Raw genomic sequence first — 26,261 nt, 5'->3', positions numbered from 1 at the left:
AGTAATATTTAAAATTTTTTAGGTTTATAGTTTATATATTTTTTTCATATATCATATTTATATTATCACTTTCCTAGGGAATTTTAGTTGCTGAGTATCTATGAAAGAGTCAATGAAAATAGCAGTTCTCTTTAACTGTGACAGAAGGAATATCTGGCAACTAATGTCCTTTCCTCCTATGAAAATCTAAATAACAGAGTACTCTGAGGTCCCTAAAGAGGTTCAGTTAACCTTACAAGTAAATCACTATTCAGAAACTGAGTCCACTTCAGTTGGAATTATAGTACTTTAAACCTGATAGCATGTGAGCCATCATCTAGTTCAGTTGCCTTAGAAAAATCCCAAAGGATAAGCTGCCACATAGTTAATTAGTATCATTGTTAGACCTAAGACATAGAGTTAATACTAGGTCACATGCCTTTTTTTATACTACTGTATAATAAATTCTAGGGAGTGGTCCCATTTCCTTATTCTGGAATTTGTTATTCAAAATAAGGTAGTCATCTGGGGTATAAATTATTTTGTAATATGGAGACATGTAATTTTTTATAAAAGATTTTGATCTGCGTAAGATTTTTTATGATTCTTGTACTATTAACAGTAATACTGTTTATAAGTGAAATAGATTTCAGACTTTTGTTAGGAGACATATGCTGGATATGGCAGTTAGGTAAGAAAAAAATATAAAACTAAAGCTAAAAATGTATGCTTGAATGACTTTGTGTTAGCTAGCACCCCCTTGTGGAACTTTAAAATCACCTTTGATTTTCAAGGGTAGAGGACTAAAATATTAACCATTGAAGTGAACTACAAAATATTCTTTTTTTTTTTTAATTTTATTTTTTGGTTTTTCAATTACGATTGTCCCATTTTTCCCCCATTTCTCTCCTCTACCCAGCCCACCCCTTCTCCCACAATCATATCCCTCCCCGTTGTCCATGTCCATGAGTCATTTATCCACGTTCCTTGACTAAACCCTTCCCTTACTTATCCCCCTTCTCTCTATCCCCCTCCCCCCTATTGACTGTTATTCTGCTCCTTGTCCTATTTAGTTCATTTGTTTATGTTGTTCTTTAGTTTCCTATATTAGCTGATATCATATGGTATTTTTCTTTTTTTGCCTGACTTATTTCACTAAGCATGATTCTCTCTAGTTCCATCCATGTTGTCGCAAATGGCAGGAGTTCCTTCTTTCTTCTCTGCTGCAGAGTATTCCATTGTGTAAATGTACCACAGTTTTTTGATCCACTCATCTACAGATGGGCACTTAGGTTGTTTCCAGCACTTGGCTATTGTAAACAGTGCTGCAATGAATATAGGGGTGCATAAGTTCCTTTGAATTAGGGTCTTCGGATTTTTCAGGTGTAATCCTAGCAGTGGAATCGCTGGTTCAAAAGGCAGTTCCATTTTTAGTTTTTTGAGGTAATTCCATACTGCTTTCCATAGTGGCTGCACCAGTCTGCATTTCCACCAACAGGGCACTAGGGTTCCTGTTTCTCCACATCCTCGCCAGCACTTGTTGTTTATTGATTTGTTGATGATGGCCATTCTGACAGGTGTAAAGTGGTATCTCATTGTGGTTTTTATTTGCATATCCCTGATGGCTAATGATGTTGAGCTTTTTTTCATGTGTCTATGGACCTTCTGTATGTCCTCTTCGGAGAAGTGTTTGTTCAGGTCCTTTGCCCATTTTTTAATTGGGTTGTCTGTTTTCTTGATTTTGAGTCGTATAAGCTCTTTATATATTTTGGAGATCAGTCCCCTGTCTATGATATCATTGGCAAATATGTTTTCCCATATGGTTGGTTTCCTTTTCATCTTGCTGGTGTTTTCTTTTGCTGAGCAGAAACTCTTTACTTTGATGTAGTCTCGTTTGCTTATTTTTTCCTTTATTTCTCTTGCCTTAGGAGATGTATCCATGAAAATATTGTTGCATGGGATATCTGAAATTTTCCTGTCTATGTTTTCCTCTAGGACTTTTATGGTGTCACAGCTTACATTTAAGTCTTTGATCCATCTTGAGTTTATTCTCATGCGTGGTGTAAGTTGGTGGTCTAGTTTCATTTTTTTGCATGTCCCTGTCCAGTTCTCCCAGCACCATTTGTTAAAGAGGCTCTTCTCATTCCATTTTATGTTCCCTCCTCCTTTATCAAATATTAGTTGACCGTGTAGTCCTGGATTTATTTCTGGACTCTCTATTCTGTTCCATTGATCTATATGTCTGTTCTTATGCCAGTACCAGACTGTTTTGATCACAATGGCTTTATAGTATTGTTTGATGTCTGGTATTGTGATTCCTCCTGCTGTGTTCTTCTGTCTCAAGATTGCTTGGCTATTTGGGTCTTTTTTGGTTCCATATGAATTTTTGGAGTATTTGTTCTAGGTCTGTGAAATATGTCATTGGTATTTTAATAGGGATTGCATTGGATCTGTAAATTGCTTTGGGTAGTATGGCCATTTTGATGATGTTGATTCTCCCCATCCAAGAACATGGTATTTGCTTCCATTTATTTGTATCTTCCTTAATTTCTTTCTTCAATGTTATGTAATTTTCAGAGTAGAGGTCTTTTATCTCTTTGGTTAAGTTTACTCCTAGGTACTTTATTTTTCTTGTTGCTATAGTAAATGGTATTTTCTTTTTTGTTTCTGTCTCTGCTATTTTATTGTTGGTGTACAGAAATGCCTTAGATTTCTGTATATTTATTTTGTACCCTGCTATTTTGCCAAATTCACTTATTATATCGAGTAGTCTTTTAGTAGAGTTTATAGGGTTTTCTATGTATACTATCATGTCATCTACATATAATGATAGTTTTACTTCTTCTTTCCCAATTTGGATGCCTTTTATTTCTTTTTCTTGTCTGCTTGCTGTGGCTAGGACTTCCAACACTATGTTGAATAGGAGTGGAGAGAGTGGACATCCTTGTCTTGTTCCTGATCTCAGGGGGAATGCTTTCAGTTTTTGTCCATTGGGTATGATGTTGGCTTCAGGTTTCTCATATATAGCCTTAATTATGTTAAGGTATGCTCCCTCTATTCCCATTTTGCTGAGTGTTTTCATCATAAATGGGTGTTGTACTTTATCAAATGCATTTTCTGCATCTATTGATATAATCATGTGATTTTTGTCTTTCATTTTGTTTAGGTGATGTATTATATTTATTGATTTGTGAATATTAAACCATCCTTGCATCCATGGGATGAATCCCACTTGATCGTGGTGTATGATCTTTTTGATGTGTTGCTGGATCCTGTTTGCCAATATTTTGTTGAGGATTTTAGCATCTATGTTCATCAATGATATTGGCCTGTAGTTTTCTTTCTTTGTTGTGTCTTGACCTGGTTTTGGAATTAGGGTAATACTGGCTTCATAGAAAGAGTTTGGAATTTTTCTTTCTTCTTGGATTTTTGGAATAGTTTGAGGAGGGTAGGAGTTATTTCTTCCCTAAATGTTTTGTAAAATTTGCCTGTGAAGCCTTCCGGTCCAGGGCTTTTGTGTGCCGGGAGATTTTTGATTACTGTTTCAATTTCCTTCTTTGTTATTGGTCTGTTGAGACTTTCTACTTCTTCTTGATTCAGTTTTAGAAGGTTATATGTTTCTAGAAATTTATCCATTTCTTCTAGGTTGTCAAATTTCTTGCCAGACAGTTGTTTGTAGTAATTTCTTACAATCCTTTGTATTTCTGTGGTATCAGTCGTGATTTCTCCTTTTTCAGTTCTGATTTTGTTTATTTGGGTGTTCTCTCTTTTTTTCTTGATGAGTCTGGCTAAAGGCTTGTCAATTTGTTTATTTTTTCAAAGAACCAACTCCTAATTTCGTTGATCTTTTGAATTGTTTGTTTGGTCTCTAGGTCATTTAATTCTGTTCTGATCTTGATGATTTCCTTCCTTCTTCTTGCTGTAGGCTTTGTTTGTTGTTGTTGTTCTCGTTCTTGTAGCTTTAGGGTTAGATTTTTTGAGTTTTTTCTATCCTTTTCAGATATGCCTGTATTACTATGAACTTCCCTCTCAGGACTGCTTTTGCTGTGTCCCATAAGTTTTGGGCTGTTGTATGTTCATTATCATTAGTTTCCAGAAATTTCTTGATTTCTTACTTGATGTCATTGTTAACCCATTCATTATTTAATAGCATGTTATTCATTCTCCATGAGTTTGGGTGTCTTTGATTTTTTTCTCTGAGGTTGATTTTTAGTTTCAAGGCATTGTGGTCTGAAAATACGCTTGATATGATTTCAGTTCTCTTGAATTTGTTGAGGCTTGTTTTGTGTCCTATCATGTGGTCTATCTTTGAAAATGTCCCATGTGCATTTGAAAAGAATGTATATTTTGCTTCTTTGGGGTGAAAAGTTCTATATATATCAGTTAAGTCCATGTGGTTTAGTGTGTTGTTCAATGCCTGTATATCCTTGGTGTTTCTTTTCTTTGAAGATCTGTCTATTGTTGATAATGGAGTGTTAAAGTCCCCTACTATGAGTGTGTTGATATTAATATCCTTCTTGTGGTCTTCTAGTATTTTCTTTATGTATTTGGATGCTCCTATGTTGGGTGCATATATGTTTATCAGTGTTATATCTTCTTGATGGATTGTTCCTTTAAGTATTATGGAATGTCCTTCTTTATCTCTTTTTATTACCCTTGCTTTGAAATCCATTTTGTCTGATATGAGTACTGCTTCCCCAGCTTTTTTTCATGTCTGTTTGCTTGGAATAACTTTTTATATCCCTTTACTTTCAGTTTGTGTAAATCTTTTGTTTTGAGGTGTGTTTCTTGTAGACAGCAAATATGTGGGTCCTGTTTTCTTATCCATTCCGTTACCCTATGTCTTTTAATTGGAACATTTAATCCATTTACATTTAAGGTTATTATTGACATGTATTTATTCATTTCCATTTGTACCTCTGTTCCTCTCCTCTTTTTTTTTTTTATCTTCTTTTTTCTTAGAACATTCCCTTTAGCATCTCTTGCAATGCTGATTTGGTGGAGATGTATTCTTTTAGTCTTCCTTTGCCTGGGAATCTCCTTATTTCACCTTCCATTTTGAATGAGAGCCTTGGTGGGTAGAGTATTCTTGGTTGTAGGCCTTTGTTTTTCATTGTTTGAAATATTTTTTGACCATTCTCTTCTGGCTTGTAGTGTTTCTGTTGAGAAATCAGTTGATAGCCTTATTGGAGCTCCTGTGTATGTTATTTGCTGCTTTTCTCTTGCTGCTTTTAAGATTCTCTCTTTGTCTTTGAATGTTGCCATTTTAATTATGATGTGCTTTAGAGTGGGTTTTTTTGGGTTCCTCTTCATTGGGACTCTCTGTGCTTCTTAAACTTGCATAACTTTTTCTCTCATCAGGGTAGGAAAATATTCTGTCATTACTTCTCCTATCAGCTTTTCTATTCCTTGTTCTTCTTCTTCTCCCTCTTTTATTCCAATGATTCGAATATTATTTTTCCTCATGCTATCCTGTAATTCCCTTACATCTTCTTTGTGCTTTTTCAGTCTTTTTTCATTTTGCTGTATTGTCTGGGAATTTTTTTCTGCATTGTCCTCTAACTCACTTATCTGATCCTCTGCTTCTTTTAGTCTGCTTTTGATTGATTCTACTCTGTTTTTCAGTTCAGAGATTGTATTCTTCATTTCTTCCTGGTTCTTGTTAATAGTTTCTATGTCCTTTTTTATGCTGGTGTAGTTCTCCGTAAGTTCCCTGTAATTTTCTTGGAGCTGTTGGTAACTTCCTTGGAGGTTGTCGTAGTTGTTTTTGAGGTTGTCGAATATATTGAGCTTCTTCGCCACCATTGTTTTGAATTCCGTGTCTGACATTTGGGCTATGTCTATTCCATCTACCTCTCTTTCTGGGGATTCCTCTTTTCTTTTCATTGAGAGGTTGTTTCTGCATCTTACCATGTTGGATTCTTCTTGTTTGTTTTTGTTTTTTGGATTTTTCTGCTTTGACTTCCCACCTTTGTGGTATGAGATTCTTTATAGGAGATCTGGGGGTTTCAGTGGTGCAGTCTCTTTGATCTCCTGAGCCTGATGTTCTTGGGATACCCTTTATGTCGTTTGTTTATGCTGTCTGGTTATATTTCAGATGCTCTTTGGTAGGATCTTCCCTCTGGTTAGTTGATTGAGAGTCACTCTGTCCACTTTGTCTTGAGTTCTTTTGTGGAGATGCTGTTAAAACCATAAACACACAACCCAGGCAGGAAACCGACACCCTCAAAAATATCCCCCACCCTCTATCCCACTATCGTCAGCCAATGAGTCAGTATTAATATAAATGTAGAGAGATTAGGGCTTTTATACTATAGGAAGAATAGATAACAGTTGTTTTTAAAGAGGAAAAATATAATTTTTGAGAGAGGGGACGATAGATTAATAATAGTAGCAAGTAGTGTCGAGACTATGCAAGACAGTAGGCCATACTTACATTGTATGTTAATAATAAAAGAAAAAGATAAGAATGCAGAATATAGTAAGAAAGTGGAATTGTATAGTATCAGATTTATATAGTAGTTATATTCTATTTATTCAGTGTGAAAGGGAGGCTAAACTAAACAAACAAATAAAAATTAAAGAGGAAGGATGAGAAGGAGAGATGGTATGAAACAAATTAAAGAGATAGTTTAAAAATAAGTAAAAATTAAAAATAAGAAATTTTAAAAAATTAAAATAAAATAAAATACAAATAGAAAAACTAAAATAGAAATAAAAATTTTTTAAAAATACAAAAGGAAAGTTTTTACTCAGTTTAGCCTTTGTGTGTTGTCTTCTTTTTCTGGATCCACAGCTGGTCTAATGAGGCGGGCCAGAGGTTCCTGATCTTTGCAGCAGCGGTGTGTGCCCACAGTGGCTGGCATTCATTTGGCGCCTGTTGGAGCCGGGCGGGGTCCTTGTGCATGGCAGCCTGTGCGCTAGCCTCAGTGCCAAGCTGCGCCCTGGGAGTTGGTCTCTCGCCCCTTGGGGTGGGGCCCGGACGCTTGTGCACGGTGGAAGCTAGCGTCTGTGAGTCACCGCCGCCCACTGTTCCTGTGCAGCAGCCACCCACCGTTCCGCACCCGCCTGGGCGGGTATGAGCAGAGCCTGCGCAAGTGGTCTGCACTCCGGCCTGGCGCCCACTGGGGCTGGCCAGGGCTGTCTGCGCACGGTCTTCTGCGTGCCCAGCGGGCCCTCCCTGCGCCTGTTGGGGCACTGATCTTATGTCTGTTGGGGTGTGTCCAAGGGGCACTGCAAAATATTCTTTATAAAATAAAAGACCGAGTAAATTTTTAAAACTTAAGTTTCAAGTCCCCTTCCATCTTCTTTTTCACAGTTATCTTTCTTAAAAAGAGGAGTCTGTACTTGGGATTTCTCTTATTACCTCCCCAACCCACTCTGGCAGTCTTCCCTGCCCCCTGCCAGCCCTTCTTCTGAAGCTTCTATTAGGGCATGAAGGAAGGAAGGAAAGATCAAATGAATGAAAAGATACATAATAATATAATTGCTTCACTTGGAATGAGAAAGCGACTTTCATGCTAGGCTGTTAAGAATATAGGTAAAATGAAGTTAGTTGTCTCAAACTTTTCTTAAGAACTTAGAAATTGTGTTATCTTGCTTTCCTATGACTGAGCCTTTGAAACATGGGCTGAGCACGTGAGTGCCTGTGTGAGACTTGTCCTTGTTGTCCAATGAAAGTGAATATAACTGACCTTTCCACAGTAGCATAGTAGTCCAGGCAACTGAACTACCCAGATGTGGAAGAAAAGCTTAATAGGATATTTCTCATGCTCTGATATATTTGGCAAGAATGACAAATCTTGAAGGATGAATATAGTAGTAATGTGTTTTCTGAAAACAAGTATATTTAGTTTCCTTTCTGAAACGGAATTTTTCTAGATACAAATAATTTTTCATGTGTTTATAAACTCATTTTTGGTAGTTTTTCAGCAATATATTAATATTAACAAGCCTTCTAACTATATTTCCTATGTTTAGGTGATCCTGCTGTCTGGGCTGGACTAATGGCAGCCTGTTATGCTGATGATAAACTTGCTCTAGTGAACAACACTCAGCCAAAGAGGATGGGTTTACACTTGGCACTGTTATCTGCTGTTTCTGCTTCAAGTACGTTTTAAAAAGCATTTTATAATGATAAATGCAGGATAAAAGACTCAGAAGAATACTGCCAAAAGGTAGTGGGAGCAATTAGCTCTACACTGAAGGCTCTTTTGGTCTCATCTAACAAAGCTTAAAAACAAGCCTGGAAAACATCAAATAATTTTTAAGAAGCTGAACTGCTTATAGGACAAAACTGAAGAACAGTCTAGGGATACAAAAATATCTAGCATTCAGCAAGGTTAAATTCACAATGTCTGGTATCCAGTTAAAATTTAATAGGTATCCAAAGAAGCAGAAATGTACCACCCATAAGGAGGAGAAAAATCCATGCGTAGAAACAAATCCACAAATAACACTTGATAAAAATCCTTTAGAATGTAATGAACTGTTTAAAGCATGTATGACAACAAAAGCACAAAAGCCAGGAGGGGAAATAGAAGTATTTTGTTGTAAAATCTGTGTACTATAAGTGAAGTAGTGTTATATTACTTAAAGGTAGACTGTAACAGGCTAAAGATGAATACTCTAAACCTTAAAGTAGACACTAAAAAAATAGAGTTATAGCTAATAAGCCACCAGAGTAGATACACTGGAATCATAACTATTCATCCAAAAGAAGAGAAAAAGGGAACAAAGAATAGAAAAGGCAAATTATAAAACAGTAATAATACATTAGAGTTAAACCCAGCCATATTAATAAGCAAATTAAATATAAATGGTCTAAATACCCTAGATAAAAGGCAGAGATTGTCAGACTGGATATAAAAGCTAGAGGCAACTACTGCCAAAAAGAAATGTACAGATAAAATATGAATCTATATTTAAACATAAAGATAAATAGAGCCTAAAAAGTATAAGATTGGAAAAAGACATACCATGCCAACAGTAATCAGAAGATTGCTAGAGTGGCAATGTTAATTTTAGACATATTAGAATTCAAAACAAAGAATATTGCAGTGATAAGGAGGGTCATTTTACCATGTAATCAATTCATCGAAAGGACACAATATGGGCCTACCTCATTTTATTGCACATTTATTGTACTTCATAGCACTTTGCGCACACAAGTATCTCATTCTTTACAAATTGAAGGTTTGAGACAGCCCTGTGTTGAGCAAGTCTTTCTGCGCCATTTTCAGCAGCATTTACTCACTTCATGTCTCACATTTTGGTAGTTCTTGGAATATTTCATTATTACTGAATATGTTATGGTGATCTGTGATCAATGATCTTTGATAATACTACTGTCATTGTTTTGGGGCACCACCAACCACGCCCATACAAGATGGCAAACCTAATTGGCAAGCGTTGTGTGTGTTCTGACTGCACCCCTGACCCTCATTTCCCCATCTCTCTCCCAGTTCTTAGACCACTCTATTGCCTGACATACAACAATATTGAAATTAGGCTATTAATAATCCTACAATGGCCTCTGTGTATTCAAGTGAAAGGAAAAAATTGATTTGGCAAACTTGATTGTTGTCTTATTTTAAGAAATTGCCACAGCCACCCTAACCTTTGGCAACCACCATCCTGATCAGTCAGTAGCCGTCAATATCAAGGAGAGAATATAGGTAAAAGCAAAAAAATTACAACTCACTGAAGGCTCAGAAGCTGATTAGCAGTTTTAGCAAAGTATTTTTAAATTAAGGTATGTACATTTTTTTAGACATAATGCTATTGCAGACTTAATAGACTACAGTGTAATATAAACATAATAACTTGTATATTCACCAGGAAACCAGAAAATTCATGTGACTCACTTTTGCAGTGGTTTATAAGCCATAATAATGTCTAAGGTATGTCTGTAATAAACATTTAGACACTGATTAACAGAGCTTTAAAAGACTTAAAATGTACATTGTATTTCACAGTAAAATAGCAGAAAACACAAAGAATTTAAAAAAATGCATGGAGCACAAACTTATAGCTAGAACTGAAAGGAAAGATAGACAAATTTGCAATTATGTTTAGAGGTTTCAACACTTTTCTTTCGATAATTGAGAGAACAATTGGACAGAAAAATTAGTGAGTATATAATAAAGACCTGAACAACATTGTCAACTAATTTGACCTAATTGGCATTGGCAGGACACTTCTAACCACAGTGGAATGCTCATCGTTGTCAAGTGCACGTAGAACATTTACCCAAGTATATCATAGCATGGGCCATTAAACAGGTCTCAATAAATTGAAAAAAGATTCAAGTCATACAAAGTATTATGTTATCTTAATAAAATGGAATTAAGTTAGATATCAATAACAGGAAAATATCTGGAAAATTCCCAAATATTTGGAAACTAAATATTATACTTCCATTAAATAATCCAGATTAAAGAATAAATCAGAAGAGAAATTATAAAAGATTTTGAACTGAATGAAAATAAATATCAAAATTCTATAGTTCTGCTAAAGCACTGCTTTCAGGGAAATTTATAACATTAGATGTCTACATTGGAAAATAAGAAAGGCCTCTAATCACTGACTTCAAATCTACCTTATGAAACTGAAAAGTAAGAGGAAATTAAACCCAGAGTAAGAAGACAAAAAGAAATAATGAAGAGTAGAGGTCAATTAAATAAAAAACAGAATATCAACATTTACCATGTTAACAATTGTGAAAGATGCCAAAGAGTTTATACTTTATGACTTTGTTATAAGAAATTTTAGAAAATGCAACCTGATCTGTTTTGACTGAAAATGGTTAGTGGTTGCTTAGAAACACAGGATGAGAGGAGGGGATGCAAGTTGGAGACAAAAGTGATTACAAAGGGACAGGTGGAGACTTCTGGTGACGATGAATATGTTCATTGTCTTGACCGTGGTGATGGTTCTCCAGTGTATACGTATATCAGAACTCATCAAATTGTACAGTTTGAATATGTGCAGTTGATTGTATATCAGTTATTGTAATAAATCTTTAATTTCTCAATGAATTATTTTTACTTTTATTATAGACATAATGATTTTTAATATGTCACAAGTATATAAGGTCTTAAGTTATTTAATCACAAATATTCCTACCATGAAACTTTTCAGAAACCTGTCTCATGATAGGAGAGTCTGTGGTATTCCAGTGGTTCACATCAGTTTTAAAAATTGTATATTCCTAAGTCTTGTGATACTTATTAGCAATCAATTACTCCTCTGAGAACACATTATAAATCGCAGAAAAAGTAACATTGACATTTTTTGTTTATAGTTAAAGACAAAGAATTCCTTGAAAGTTACAATGAATCTCTTGAAAAGTGGTCTCTTTCCCAAGCTGTCACTGGCCTAGTAGACACAGGAAGAATATCTGAAGCTGAAGCCCTTTGCACAAAGGTATTGTTATGTATTGTTGTGGATTTGAGCATTGAGACATATGGATTCTCACCTTATTTGGAAAATAACTTCAAAAATAAAATGCATGTTATCTAAAATACACGGTGGTGGTGGTGATAGTGATAGTAATGACAATAACACCCAACTGAGTACTTGTATTTGAAATTCACAACAATTCTAAGGGTAAAGGTACTTGTAATTATCCCCAGTTTTACAAATGGGAAAAGTAGGGCTTAGAGAGATAATTTGCACAGGAGCTCATAGCTATAAATTGATAAAGTTGCCTTTTGAACTCCCATTTGTTTAACTCCAGGATACAAGCTCTTAATATTTTGGTATCATCAGGGAGGCAGTATTTTTCTTTGATTTCTGCTTATTCCCTTCAGGGTATAGTTTTTATATATCTGAATTACAGGATCTGTGAGTAAATTTTTAGCACTTTACCTATCACATACTAAGGGCTCAATAAGTATTTATTGAATGAATATGTTAAGTTTCATAAATCTACTCATGAATAATTTAATGGGGTAAAAGAGTTTTAAACATCACTTTTCCTGAAAACATGTTTCATAAATGTTTACCCAGGAGATTATGTTGTCTTCTGAGAAATTTTTTTGAAAAAGCAGTATAAATTTTGCAGAGAAATAATGGGTCTTTGAAGATCTTTGGCCCTTGAATTCTCTGAAAAGCAGAGTAATACATTTTATCTTTTATTTAAGAAATTCCATCTAAGTTCAGGACAAATTAATATTTTATAGTGAGAGTTTACTGATCATAAATTGACAGTTGGCTATGCTCTGACAGATTGAGATACCTTTATGAACCTTTCCTTGTCATTTTATTGTTCCAATCTCTTGCTAAGAAAAAAGCAACTGTGTGCATTTTAGAAACAAATACATTTAAGACTATAACCTAATTAGTAGAAAAAATAGAAATGCTATTGAGGGACAAGCAATGAAGGAAGAAATATTTAAAACAATAGTGGAAAGACGTATAGAGAACTTTAACTTCTTTCATATATATGTATGTATATATATGGAAGGAGATGCATATACATATATAAAATACATTTATGTATGTATGTGTATATTTTAGGGAGTAAATAGCTTGGGGGAAATGGGCCATTTCTCTTATGTGCATGAAGTCTCTGCCTGGAGAAAGGACATACAATGAATGTCTTCACTGAGAGATTCAGAAACAAAAAACATCATAACTCTTTCTTTTCTACATAGGATTGTTTCTTCCAATAAGGTATATTGTTAGCCCTCCTTGTTAATTTTATATTTTCTTGGTTCTGCTGTTTATGTTCAGAATCTAGAGTTCTTAGGATTTCACCTGAGAATAAACCAAGTGAATGGGACATACTAAATCTAAAATAAATGACATAAACTATGATAATAACATTAGCCAATTTTAAAAGATTATTTATATCTAGAGTTTGATATTCCCAAGATGTTCAGTGTTTTATTTATTTTGCTTTTGCAGTTGTTTATCTTTTTAAAAGAAAAGTTCAAATTTAGATTTTTTCTCTCAGAAGGGAGAATAGCTTAATTCTGTTACATTTAACATTTAAGAATTTATTTGATATATTTCTGTTTGGGGTTTAAATTTTAGAATTTAAAAAGTAACCCTGATCAGCCAGCTGTTATCTTACTTTTGAGACAAGTTCAGTGTAAACCACTCCTGGAATCACAAAAGCCTCTCCCAGATGCTGTACTCGAAGAGCTGCAAAAAGCAGTTGTGTGCAACTCAACCTCTGTTCCAGCTTGGCAGGTAAATCCTCTCCTTTTTTACGTGAGTCCTGTATTAAAATACTCTGATATTAGCTGAGGTCAGGGGTATGCTCCATTTTTATTTGTGTTGCCTTTAAACTCACCAGAAATCTCTCATTTACAAGATTTAAAGGATATTGTGCTTAGAAAACAGAAGAAAATCAACATGAATTGTGATGCTTTTATCATAAATTAGGTGACTATGTATGCATGGGTCTTTTAGGGTTCCCTGTTCTGTTCCATTGATCTATTATTTTGTTCTTGCATATAAGCTTTATAATTAATCTTGACATGTGGTAATATTAAGACCTCCAACTTTCTTGCTCTCCTAGTTTGTCTCAGTCATTTTAGGTCTTTTGCAATTACATATAAGTTGTCACTTGCCTTCCTCCCTAATCCCCTCTCCCTACAAAAACTGATGGAATCTTGATTGGAATTGCATAAACCTATAGTTTAATATGGAGAGAAGTGACAAAGTAACGCTATTGAATTTCCCTATCAATGAATGTGTTATATCCCCCAAATTATTTAAGTTGTAAATTTCAGCATGTTTTATAATTTTCAATATAGAGGTCTGTTACATTTTTGTGCTAAACTTATTTCTAGGTTTTTGTTGTTGTTCCATTAAAAGTGGTGTTTTTTTTCTCTGTACTGGCTTCAAACATTTAGAAAGCAGTTCACTTTTGTATATTGACCTTCCAGCAACCTTGCTAAATTCATTATTCTTTTCAAATGGTTTTGGGTTTTCTCCATACACAATTATGTCATTTGCAAATGAATAATAAAGTTTTGCTTTTCATTCTAATATTTTTATTTTTATTTTTCTTGCCATAATATACTGTTTAGAACCTTGAATGCAATGTTAAATAGAAGAGGTGATAAGTGAACATTTTTGTCTTGTTCTCTACCTCAGGAAGAAAACGTTTGATATTTCATCATTAAGTATATTTGCTGTAGGTTTTGTAGTTACATTTATCAGATTAAAGTAGTTCTCTTCAATTCTGAATTTTTCAAGAGAGGTTTTTTTAAAAAAAAATTGTGAATGGTTGTTAAGTTTTATCATTTTTGCGGGGGTGGGTGCGTATCTATTGGAATGGTTCTTTTTCCTTATTCTGTTAATGTTGTGGGTTACATTGATTTTCAAATGTTAAAACAATCTTGCATTCTTGTGTTATTATTTTACATATTGCTGGGGCCAATTGCTAATATATTTGTTTAGAATTTTTGTATTTCTATTTATGATGAGAGAATTTGACCTATAATTTTTCGTTCTCATAGATTCTTGTTAGATTTTGGCACCTGTATTGGTATTCCCTTTTGCTGTTGTTTTGTTTTCTGAAACAGTTTGTGTAAGAGTGACATTTATTTCTTTAACATTTGGAAGAATTTACCATTGAAACCATTGGGGCCAAGAATTTTCTTTATGGGAAAGTTTTCCTTTTTAAATTGCAGATTGAATTTCTTTAATAGACATAAGGCTATTAAGATTTCCTATGCCTTTAGCTTTGTTGAGTTGCAAGGAATTTGTCCAAAGACATCTTATTTCAAATCTATTGGCATAAAGTTGTTCTGATATCTTCTTTTTAATGTCTTTAACTAGTTTCCCTTTTTCATTCTAACATTGATCATTTATGTTTTTAATTTTTTCTTGATAACATAAGCAGTTGTATTAACTTTTGAAAGAACCAACTTTTGTTTTGATTATATTATACCTTCTTTACATGTTATTGATTTATTCTCTGTTATTTTCTTTACTATCTTTGCATTTAGTTTTTTTTCCCTAGCCTCTTGAGATATGAATTTATATTATAGATTTGTCATCTTTTTCCAGTATATGCATCCCATGAGATTTTATGTAGTGCTTTTATTGTTATTCATTTAAAAATGTTTTCTAATTTTCACTGGGATTTCCTCTTTGACACGTGTTTTTTTCTTTTTTTTCCTGAAGCATGTTGTAAAATTTCTAATATACAATATGGTGGTAATATTTTGGTTTTTTGTTACTGACTTCTAGTTTAATTTTACTTAATCAGAATATGCTTTGTATGATGTCAGTTTTTTGAAATTTGTTCAGAACTTGTGTATGTTCTAGCATATGGTCACATTGGTAAATGTTGCATACACTCTTGTGAAGAGTATGCATTCTGCAGGTATTGAGTATAGTTTTCTAAATATGTCATTTAAGTCAAGCTGGTTAGTTGTGTTTAAATATTGCATGCCCTTACTAATTTATTGTCTGTTTCTTTTATCATTGCTGAGATAGGTGTGTTCAAATCTCCAAATATGATTCTGGATATAACTATTTCTCCTTCTATTTCTGTCAACTTTCGCTTCATAAATTCTGTGTTATTAGGTACAAATGTAGAGGTGTTATTTCTTCCTACTGACTTGACTTATCATTATGAAACAGCCTACTTTATCTTAATATTTCTTGTCTTGAAGTCTGCTTTTTAGATGTTAATGCAGCTGTACAAACTTTACTTTAGTTAATATTTACATAATATATCTGTTTTCACATTGCATTTTGATTTTGTTCCTGACTTGCCATTTTGGGAAATTTTTTAAAACTTCATACTAGGGATGACTGGTAAGCTGTTGCTAACAGAATGGTCAAGAACGATAACCCCTTTCCTGACCTGGATATTCGTTTTGGGGGCACAAAACTTACCAATAATTTTTAAAAATTCAACTCCATTGAAATTTATTGAATTTGTTGGAAGTAGAATATCACACTGTGCTAAACTAAAATATTTTGGGTCCTTTTTTTTTCTGCTTCTCAGTGGTTGGCACACATATATCAGTCTCAAGGAATGATGGGTGCCGCAGAGATGTGTTATCGAAAGAGTCTACAAGTCGCATCCCAGCAGGGCAATTGGAGTGGGAAGCTCTCAAGTCTGTTGAGGCTAGCACTGCTTGCATTAGAAGTCTGTATGGTAAGATCATGTCATAATTATAATCATGAGTATTGATTCTTTTATTTTTCTTTCAGATGAAAGCTTTTTATATAGTGATATCCTATTGAGTTCCTATTGTTTCATTGCCTTCTGGTGTGGTTTCCTGATAAACTTTGTATTTGGGCTCTTGGTGGACATAAGAGTAGCATAAATCCATAGTCTCCAGCCAAAACTTCTCAGTGTTTGGAGAAAAAAACCCAGAGATTCCAATTTTAAGTTGGATTATGTCAGAATATATATTTTTGTTTCTTGGTGATTTAAGTTAGAGTTAATGCAGCTACTCATCTGAGGAAGATGCCAATAATGAATATTTCCACTAATTTCTCAGTTCAATTTGACATTCTGTAAGTAATATCTGGTAATTTTTGACTTAACAGCCTGTTTTCTGATACCAAGTTAAACTTATTAATCTAGAAGTCTTATATGCTGGTATGGAAGACTCTTTAAAATAAATGTTCAAGTGGATATATGGAGAGGCAAACTATACAACACTGTCTATGATATCTTATTTGAGTGTGGTATATGTTTTTAAGAGTATATATCTCTAAATACCTTGTGTGTGTGTGCATGCTCATAGGTAAATAGGAAGATATAAAAGAAACTTAATGACAATTAGTTTGAATAATATGGCACTGGAGGTCTCTAAGAGATGGTAGAAGAGAATTTTTAATTTTATTTCCTTAGATAGTGTTTGAATTTTGTATCATATGCCAGTTACTTCTGTAATTAAAAGATAAACTGTCAATTTTTGTTTAAGTAATTAGAAGAAATTATCCTAGATAAGCCTGAATTCACTCATACTTTTGCCATAGTAACCCGTTGTCAACATTGTTTACTTGTTTTAACTAGATGATTTAACAAAGAAATATACGAATTAGGACATTTTTCAACTTTGGCGCTATTACTGTAGACCACATTTAAGAACCCCCCAGGTCAGGGGCCATGGTTGTCATCCTTGCATCCTTGCTTTACCTCTCCGCCTTGCACCTAAGAGCTCCTCGATAAATGGTTTTTGAATAAATGGACAGTTAGTAATTACAGTCATATTTGAGATGATTTGGGTAGAAAGAAATCATGGTTAATTGAAACTGTATACCTCAGACATTTCATTTGTCCCATATTTATTTTAAGCAAAGGTCTTTGTGATGTTGGTAGCTGGTGAGCTATGGAAGCCACACAGTACCTATAAATGCTCTTTAATATGTGAACTGCAGAAGTATATACTCTTTTAGTCTAGCTTATTATTTGTTAATTAATATTATTTAGTGGTATGCTTGTTTTGTTTGTTTGTTGTTACTTCTGGGAAATTAATCTGATCTGGAATAAAACAATAATAGCAAATATATATAGCACTTCGCTTGTGCTAGGCACTGTGATGGTGTTTCACACATATTAACTTATTTAATATGCACATTAACTCTATTTTACAGATGAGGAAATCAGCTTTCAGTTTAGTAATAACCATATATACTTGCTTTCTCTCCCCCCCACCCCCCGCCTTCAGCTACAAAAAAAAAGTGTTTTCCTCTAAGAACCTTGGTTCTGGTTCTGCTATTTAATATCTGTGAAAACTGCAGCCAATTAAGCTGTTTAGAGCACCCTCCCTTCACTTTTTTTTTATGTAATATTACCTACTTTGCCTTCTTATAGAGTTGTTATGAATACCATTTTACAAATATATTTGTGAAACTTAAAGCACTCTTTAAAACAAGCACACCACTAAATAATATTTACTAACTAACAAATGATAAGTTAGGCTAAAAGAGTAGAGTTAAAAGACTTGACATCCAACCATTCAGCTATTATAAGGAGATGCCATATTTCTGTGGTAGATGGTTGGCAGCATGCAGAGGAGAGGTATATTAAAATTAGACTGTTTTATGAGAGGCTGCTGTTTGTGTGATACTATATGACTAAGAAATTAAACTGAAAGGTTTAAGATTTTAAATATCAGATTCCAAAGTGAGGATATCCAGTCAAGATAGAGGCGTAAGTAGACACACTTCACTTCCTCATACAACCACAGAGAGAAGTACAACTATATCTTAAAAAAAAAAAAAAAAAGATCACAACTGTCAGAAAACTGAGCTATGTGTTAGTCCAACAATCAAGGATTAAAGAAGCCACATTCATCCAGATGGGTAGGAGTGGTGGAATTGCAGAGATGGGCAGAGGTGCAGAGAGGTGCAGAGGTGCAGTGTGGTGGAGAGGTGACAGCAGTAGAATGGGCATGGGCAGTCCTAAACTGACATGTGGTGGATAGAAATCGGGAGTGATACTTTGGGAGCAAGTGATCCCAACCCCAGGCCAGGCCAGACCACATAGCGCAGGGTTTCAATGTTGGGACGATAAAGCCTCATAACTTCTAGCTATAAAAACTAGTGGGGGTTGGGGTGGCAGAAGATATGGCTGGTTTCTCAGGAGAATTCATTTAAAGGGCCTGCGGCAGGGATTGTCACTCCCGAGTCGGACTGCACAGCCATTCTCGGCGGTGCAGATAGACTCTCAAGAAGCTACGCCATCGTCTCTCGAGACGGACGGCTGCCGATGACGATGATAGACTTAGAATGTATGCACAATCGCCCACTCTGGGATTCACCACCAGGGCAACAGCTGGAGGACACCAGTCACATACTGGAAGTGCATAAAGTGACTGGAAATAGGGTGAGTGCCAGGCAAACCTCCAGAAACCAGGCAGCAGCACTGTTCCCTCTCCTAACCCTCCCCTACACAGAGCTACAAAGCAGTGAAGTGAGTTGCCCCACCCTGGTAATTACCTAAGGCTCCACCCCACATAATTTACAGGTGCCTTTTCTAAGGCGGGGAATCAAAGCAGCACAGGGAGGCTGCTGAATTGAGGAGACAAAGAAATATGGCCCAAATGAAAGAACAGAGCAAAACCACAGGAAAAGGAACTAAACAAAATAGAGATAAGTAACCTATCAGATGCAGAGTGCAAAACACTGGTGATCAGGATGCTCAAAGAACTCATTGAGTATGGCAAAAATATAAGGGAAGAAATGAAGGTTATGCTAAGTGAAATAAAGAAAAATCTACAGGGAATCAACAGTGGAGCAGATGAGCTGAGAATCAAATCAATTATTTGAAACACAAGGAAGGAAAAAGCATTCAATCAGAACAGCAGGAAGAAAAAAGAATTTAAAAAAAATGAGGCTAGGCTTAGGAACCTCTTTGACAACTTTAAACATACCAACATATAAATCATATGGGTGCCAGAAGGAGAAGAGGAAGCGCAAGAAACTGAAGACTTATTTGAAAAAATAATGAAAGAAAACTTCCCTAATTTGGTGAAGGAAATAGACATTACAAGTCCAGGAAGCACAGAGAATCCCAAACAAGTTGGACCCAAAGAGGACCACACCAAGACATATCATAATTAAAATGCCAAAGGTTAAAGATAAAGAGAGAGTCTTAAAAGCAGCAAGAGAAAAGCAGAGAGTTGCCTACCCATGCAGTTCTCATAAGACTATCAGCTGATCTCTCAAAGAAACTTTGCAGGTAAGAAGTGACTGGCAAGAAGTATTCAAAGTGAAGAACAGCAAGGACCTATAATGAAGATTACTCTCTCCAGCAAAGCTATCATTTAAAATGGAAGGGCAGATAAAGTGCTTCCCAGACAAGGTAACGAAAAGTGAGATATCAGATAAAGAAACAGATTTCTGAAGAAGGTAGAATACTAACCTATAAGGAAGCTATAAAGGAATTAGAAGACTGTAGTTGGAGAAGGATTGTGAAGAAAATTCTTTGGAGAGCACTGTTGTCTCTACCACCTTCTCTCTGGCACATTTCCACACAGAGATGCCCACAATGACGAGGCAGGAAGTGCTGCCAGAGAGAGGGAGGCCTTGACGTGTGACCCCTGAGTTCCTGGAGGCACCTGCTGTGTTAGGACAGAGGAAGAGTTGCTAGTGTTTTGGAAAGTTTTGAGTTTTTAAATGAAAGATTTTATACACATTTTTTTCTGTATAATTCAGTAGAGTTTTTTTGTTACTGTTTCTTAGGAAATAACTTACCTATGTTATTTCTGGGTCAGTACATATTATAAGAAACAAAAGTTTGTAACTAAAGTAATGTGTATTTAGATATATATCTTAACATTTTCTCCATAAAGTGAAATTCTTATTTATTTTTAAGTTAAATTTATTGGGGTGACATTGGTTAATAAGATCATATAGGTTTCAAGTGTACATTTTAATGATACATAATTTGTATATTGCATTGTGTGCCTACCAGCCACAGTCAAATCATCTCCTGTCACCATATATTTGGCCCCCTTTACCCTCTACTACCCCACCCCTTTCCTTCCCGCTGGTAACCGCCATACTGTTGCCTGTGTTTATGAGTTTCAGTTTTATATCCCACCTTTGAGTGAAATCATATGGTTTGTAACTTTTTCTAACTGACTTATTTTGCTTAGCATGATATTCACAAGGTCATCCATGTTGTCGCAAAAAGTGTATTTCATCTTTTCTTGCTGTTGAGTAGTATTTCGTAGTATGTATGTACCACATCTTCTTTATTCAGTCCTCTATTGATAGACACGTTGGTTGTCTCCATGTCTTGACCACCATGAATAACATTGCAATGAATATAGGGGTGCATATATCTTTGCAAATAAGTGTTTTTGAATGTTTTGGGTAGATACCCAGAAGAGGGATTGCTGGTTCGTGTGGTAACTCTATTCTTAATCTATAAAATGAAAATCTTAAAAAAATGTTTTCAGTATTGATGACTTTGGTTTAATTTCTTTATCTCTGGTATGCTTTGCACCTTTTTTCTATATTGGAATTTTACTAAAATATTTCATTTCAGCCTTTCCTCTCTCCTTAGATAATTTTTGAAATGTGGAACTCTATATTTTTCACTATGTTAAATTGAGTTTTGTATATTTGGTAGACCATAAGCTTAGTAACTGATAGATTTTATTCACCTATAAAATAGAATAGTGCATTTTCTTTTAACAAATATTTTAATATTTTTAAGTGATATCTTCTCTTTGAAATCTTCCTTTATCCCAGTCTACTCTGTTATGTGGCAGCTCCTTAAGGGTAGGAATCAGATATTAATTATTTTGTAGAATTATGCTCCCTGTAGCATTTACATGCAGCTTGGACAAATAGGCATTCAATAAATGAGAGTTGATTGTATACTTTTAAGGTAAACATGTCAAAAGTTTTGATTTGCTATTTGTCTTATTTTTTCATAGGCCAACATCCCTGATGATCACTGGCCATCCTTGGTTCAGGAAGCTACAACCGAGGCCTTGAAACTTTGCTTTTGTCCGCTGGCTATCCTCTCACAAGCGCTGTTACAGTTCAACCGCAAAATGGGGGCGAGGTGTGAAGACTCTCTGTTCATTTTTTTTTTTCTTGGAGATATTTCTTTACTTTTAATCCTTCTAGGAAGCAAACAAAGATTTACAATTAGCTTAACAACTTTGTCACACTTATATATCTGTATCTACTTTAGAAAGGCTGATTCTAGTAACCCAATAAGAAAGAAAATAAAGCCTTATATTTGTTTTTTAAAAATGATTTGGTGCACAGATATAGAATATGAGATTTGGCATGACCATATTTCGAGTGAAAAAGGTCTTGGAGTTTTTGCTCTTTACTGTCTTAGGATGAGTCATTGGTGTAATGTGGATGCTAGAAACAAAACAAAACAAAATGACAAAAAGACCCATGTTCAAGCTAGATTGACATAAGTTCTTGCAAGGCAATAAGCTATGAAAAAAGTAATAAATATTGGAAAGGCACATACACAAATAATGTGGGTTTTACATCTAGAAAATCCAAAAGCTTTTCAGATTAAAATTAAAAATTTTAGCATTCTTTTTATTAGAGGGTGGGGATAGGGTCAGAAATAAATTTGAAGAAAGTTACTTAAAGGCTATATAGATGATAAAACAGGCAAGAATATTTCAGATTCATAGTTAGCAGAGCAGGCTCATAGCTCTGGGCTGCGGGATGTTAGTGGATGGAGGGATCGAGCCAGAAAGAAAAAGGACTCATGGACGTGGACAGTAGTGCGATGATTGCTGGGGAGGGAGAAGGCTGGTGGAAGTGGATGAGGGTATAAGGAGGATAAGTGGTAATGGAAAAATAACAATTAAAAAGAAAGAAAAAATAATAATGCAATATTTCAAAATACTAAGAATAATAACTAGCCCTAATGGATATCACACCTAATACAAAGCAGTCATAAGTAAACAGTGGTGTAGAAGCACGGGTTACTAGAACAGAATAAGTAGTATAGACATAGAGATACATATAAATATATGGCAGAGATCACATCAATATCACAAAACTGGCATGAAGGAAGAATTAAGACATATGGCTAATCAGCAATTTCAGCACAATTTATTAATAGCTATGGCCATTGTTATGATTGATTTTACCAAAAAATGTTTTAGGCTATGATTTAAACTTCCTAATTAACTCTTTCTGCTGATGCTCAGTGTGGGTTACTTAGAGGGCTCTGACCCCCTTTCCCTCATAATCTCTGAGTACCTCTCGTAATTTTTATCACCATCAAAATCAGCCCAAGTAAACATACAGTTAAGAAAAAAGTGTGCTCACTATGTGGTTTCTATGTAAAAGCAGCCTCAAGACAAGATCTTCAGTTCCTGCTTAAAACCAATGCTATTTATAAGATCCTCCTATTCCACAGTTCTGAATTACCACTATTTATGTTTCTGCCAGTACCGAAGTCTCTGGAGTCTTAGATGTTAGTAAATTGGAAAGAAAAAATTGGAACACAGCCTATTATTACATGGATTCTCACATTGCGCACATCCTTGAAAACATAAACTAAAAGCCTAATGCTATGCATTTAGGCTCTAGTATAGATGTCAAGTATTTCTTCTTATTCCATGCTACACTGTTTATGACAAATTTATTGATTTATTTATATTCTGTCTATTTTCAGAAGAGATTAGAGATAGAACACCCAGAAGTGCTTATAAAAGAGGAACCCTTTCCTCATTCTATTTGGAATGAGCCTTAATGGGAATAATAACAGCAGTCTGCCTTACAATGTTGCAAATATTAAATGTGACCATGTATGTAAAATGCTAGGTGTAGTACATAGCACACAATAAACATGTTATAAATGTTAACCATTATTATTACTTTTATTATTGTAAAAATTTTTTAAATTGTGAATTAGCACCACATCTACAAAAGAATAAGGAAGATAATGTGTGTGAGAGACTAGTATATGAAATATTTTATACTATTTATATGCTTTGCACTAAATGTGAATATCTTTCCTAGAGAGACACGGCGACTTTTGGAGAGACTGGTTTATCAGCCTGGCTATCCCAAATCTATTGTATCTACTGCACGTTGGTACCTTCTGAGGCACTTACATGCCAAAAATGACTGTGAGCTCATTGATGTAAGGCATTGATTTTATTCAGAATATTTCATCTTGGACCTTTGTTGGAAGAGGGGTGAGGGTTGCTGTCCTGTGCATTGTAGAATTTTAGAGGCATCCTTAACCATGGAGCCCACTACATCCCAATAGCACTGTCTTCCTCCCTCTGCCCAGCTGTGACAACCAGGATTGTCTTCTAGATGTTGCCAAATGACACGTGAGATGAAATTGCCCCTGGTTGAGAAATGGTCTTTTGGGGTAAGAGTTTAGAGGTGACATTAAAATAAAGCTGCCAAACAAAACCTTTAATATTATACAGTCCTGAGAGTGGTAACAATCAGAATGTTGGCATATATACAAGTTGAGTATTTGAATAAATCGTGCTTATCTCTGATATTAGTTCTAGTTGGACAGTTTGTTTCAGCAAAAATGAAAGATTATACATAGTTGTGTTTTTTGTGTAGTTTGTTAGTGCCTGCTGCTTTTTGGCATATTTGGCTTCTATGAATCCAGATATAGGAAGATACTGTTAATGAACAAAATACTAATGTTCCTGTATGTGGTTTCCCACAGGTGCTGGTAAGCAATGCCAAAACTCATGGAGATACAAGAGCATTGGAACTGAATCAAAAATTGTCCTCACAATAACAGTGCGTTTTTTTATATGAAGAAAGCAAACAAAAAGCTGTTAGAAACAGTGAAACAAGAATCAATACTTTTCCCCAGAGTAACATTTGTTTTTAAACTGTATATTATTCATTCCTTTTTTAAATCTAAAGACATTTAAGTTCTTAAACTAGGGAAGTAATTTCCATGAATTCAAATGTAACTTTAATCTGAAAAACAGCTTTGATTTTGAGAAGTCCGTAATGAGAGGAAAAACCATGATTCCTTTAGTTATTCAACAGTTAGGTAAACTATTATTTTCTCCATTTTTGCATTGTGCACGATAGGATTTTTTTTGTGTGATCCTCTACAATAAAGCCTTAATAGTCATTTCCTAAATAATATGAAAAGCAAATTAGCACAATGCAGAATTTAATTTCTTTTTATGGGTTTCTAGAGTTCAGCAGGCCAACTTATAAAATCCAAATAATCTTATGACCTGCTCTACTAGTGGCTCATCTCAGATCTTGTTGAAGGAGCATGATATAAATATTGGTGGGTTTTAGACTGTGAGTGTATACGTTTATATAATTCAAGACACTCAGGAGTATGCTGCATTAAAAAAAATGAATAGAAAAGTTTGGAAAATAATATTGACAATATATACTCAATCATGTAATTCCTTCAATTATGATGAAAAGACTTGAATTTTCTGCAATAAAAAATATAATGTCTTGTTTTCTTTGTAGTATCAATAGCAGATATAATTTTTAAAATTCAAATTTTAAAACGAGAGCACATTTACTTATTTCAAAAAGCACTTTATACATTTGAAGAAACTATGTCACTTACCTTGGATTAATGTTTTAAAAATGTTTTCAGCACTTACATATATTATTTATTGTACACAAATGTGTTGTTGTATTTTATGTATGTTGTTTTTCCAAACCAGCAGCTTCACAGTGTTACTTCATGACATAATATGAATCAATGATATTCTGTAATTAAATTCTATGTTAGAGGTTAATCTACTGCACTAACTATAATTTGATGAATTCCCAAATTTGGCTGCAGATTTTTTATCATTTAGACCTGTGCAATCAGAATATTTAAGATGGCGTCTAGGTCTCTGCATTTTAAGGGCATGCCTAAGAGATTCTAATGTCCATTAAAGTGTATGAATTGCTAGATTAATCCAATAATGATTCTTCCTTTTTTTTTATTCTTTTAACAAGATTAAGCAACTTGCTATTCTCTCCCCAGTTCTTTCTTATTCTCATGGATGTCAGACTGAGTCAGTGCATTTATTAGCCTGGCCTGTGAGGAAAGGCTGCCTGTGCAACCTTGTGCCTGTGCCCTCCTGCTCCCTCAGGAAACCACTTCCACCTTGACCTCCAGAGTGGGCTGGGCCCATCTGCTTAAGTGTGTAGGGTTAAGTTCTGGGTCTGCATCTGCTTTCTGGGCTGTCACTTCACCAGGTAACTTTTACCTGTGGTGTGGGCTTGGTTAGCCTTTGCTCCACCAGGCCTGTAATCAGAGTAACCTCTTAACTGTTTGCTAGTTCTGGCCTCCAGGGACCTCATACCCAGGTTTTCTAGAAGGCAAGATTGGAAAAAACATTATTAATACTATCGCAGGTGATTCTTTTTGGCATAGATGCACATACATCTTGTTTGTTGCCTTCTCTTCAAGTTGCTGCCCAGTTACTATGAGCCTTAAATAATTCCTAACCATATACTTTTTATAGAGCTTGCTTCATACCAGACCTGTGGTAAGAGTTTTAAACATTGCCATTTAATCCTAGTTAGTAAAGGAGAGTGGTGCTAAACAGGATGCTTAAAGCAAAGAAGATTCTAAGTGAATCAGTGTTAATCAGATTCTTGGAGTTTTAAAAGTGGCTCATATTTCCCTTCAGATGTTATACATAAGCTTAATTAGAGAAATTACATTAAATATAATTTCCAGAAGTACCAAGATTTAGTTTTTATCTTATTTGATTATTTTTGTTAGAATGTTTTTTTTTTTTTTTTGAGAATTTTGCTTTTTCTGCTCTTTTTATCTTCCATTTGTTATTAATTAGATGTTTATAGGTTAGCTTGGCATCTGATAATCATTTTTGTGG

The 26,261-nt window shown here is 34.8% G+C and overlaps 1 protein-coding gene across 1 annotated transcript in view; it reads left to right on the top strand.

The window, feature by feature from the left end:
• SKIC3 (SKI3 subunit of superkiller complex) overlaps positions 1–25,333 on the top strand; it is a 76,275-nt gene extending 50,942 nt beyond the window's left edge. Inside the window, exons 34-40 of the mRNA XM_090276500.1 lie at positions 7,960–8,088; positions 11,285–11,406; positions 13,021–13,179; positions 15,959–16,111; positions 21,360–21,490; positions 23,431–23,554; positions 24,107–25,333. Coding sequence (XP_090132626.1) covers positions 7,960–8,088; positions 11,285–11,406; positions 13,021–13,179; positions 15,959–16,111; positions 21,360–21,490; positions 23,431–23,554; positions 24,107–24,181 — 893 coding nt within the window. The 3' untranslated portion in view covers positions 24,182–25,333. The remainder of the gene's footprint in view (positions 1–7,959; positions 8,089–11,284; positions 11,407–13,020; positions 13,180–15,958; positions 16,112–21,359; positions 21,491–23,430; positions 23,555–24,106) is intronic.
• Positions 25,334–26,261: the final 928 nt, after the last annotated feature.

The sequence above is a fragment of the Furipterus horrens genome, unplaced genomic scaffold, assembly GCF_987537825.1.
Source record: "Furipterus horrens unplaced genomic scaffold, mFurHor1.1.pri manual_scaffold_5, whole genome shotgun sequence".
NCBI classification, from domain to species: Eukaryota; Metazoa; Chordata; class Mammalia; order Chiroptera; family Furipteridae; genus Furipterus; species Furipterus horrens.
This window is presented reverse-complemented; position numbering and strand designations above follow the sequence as displayed.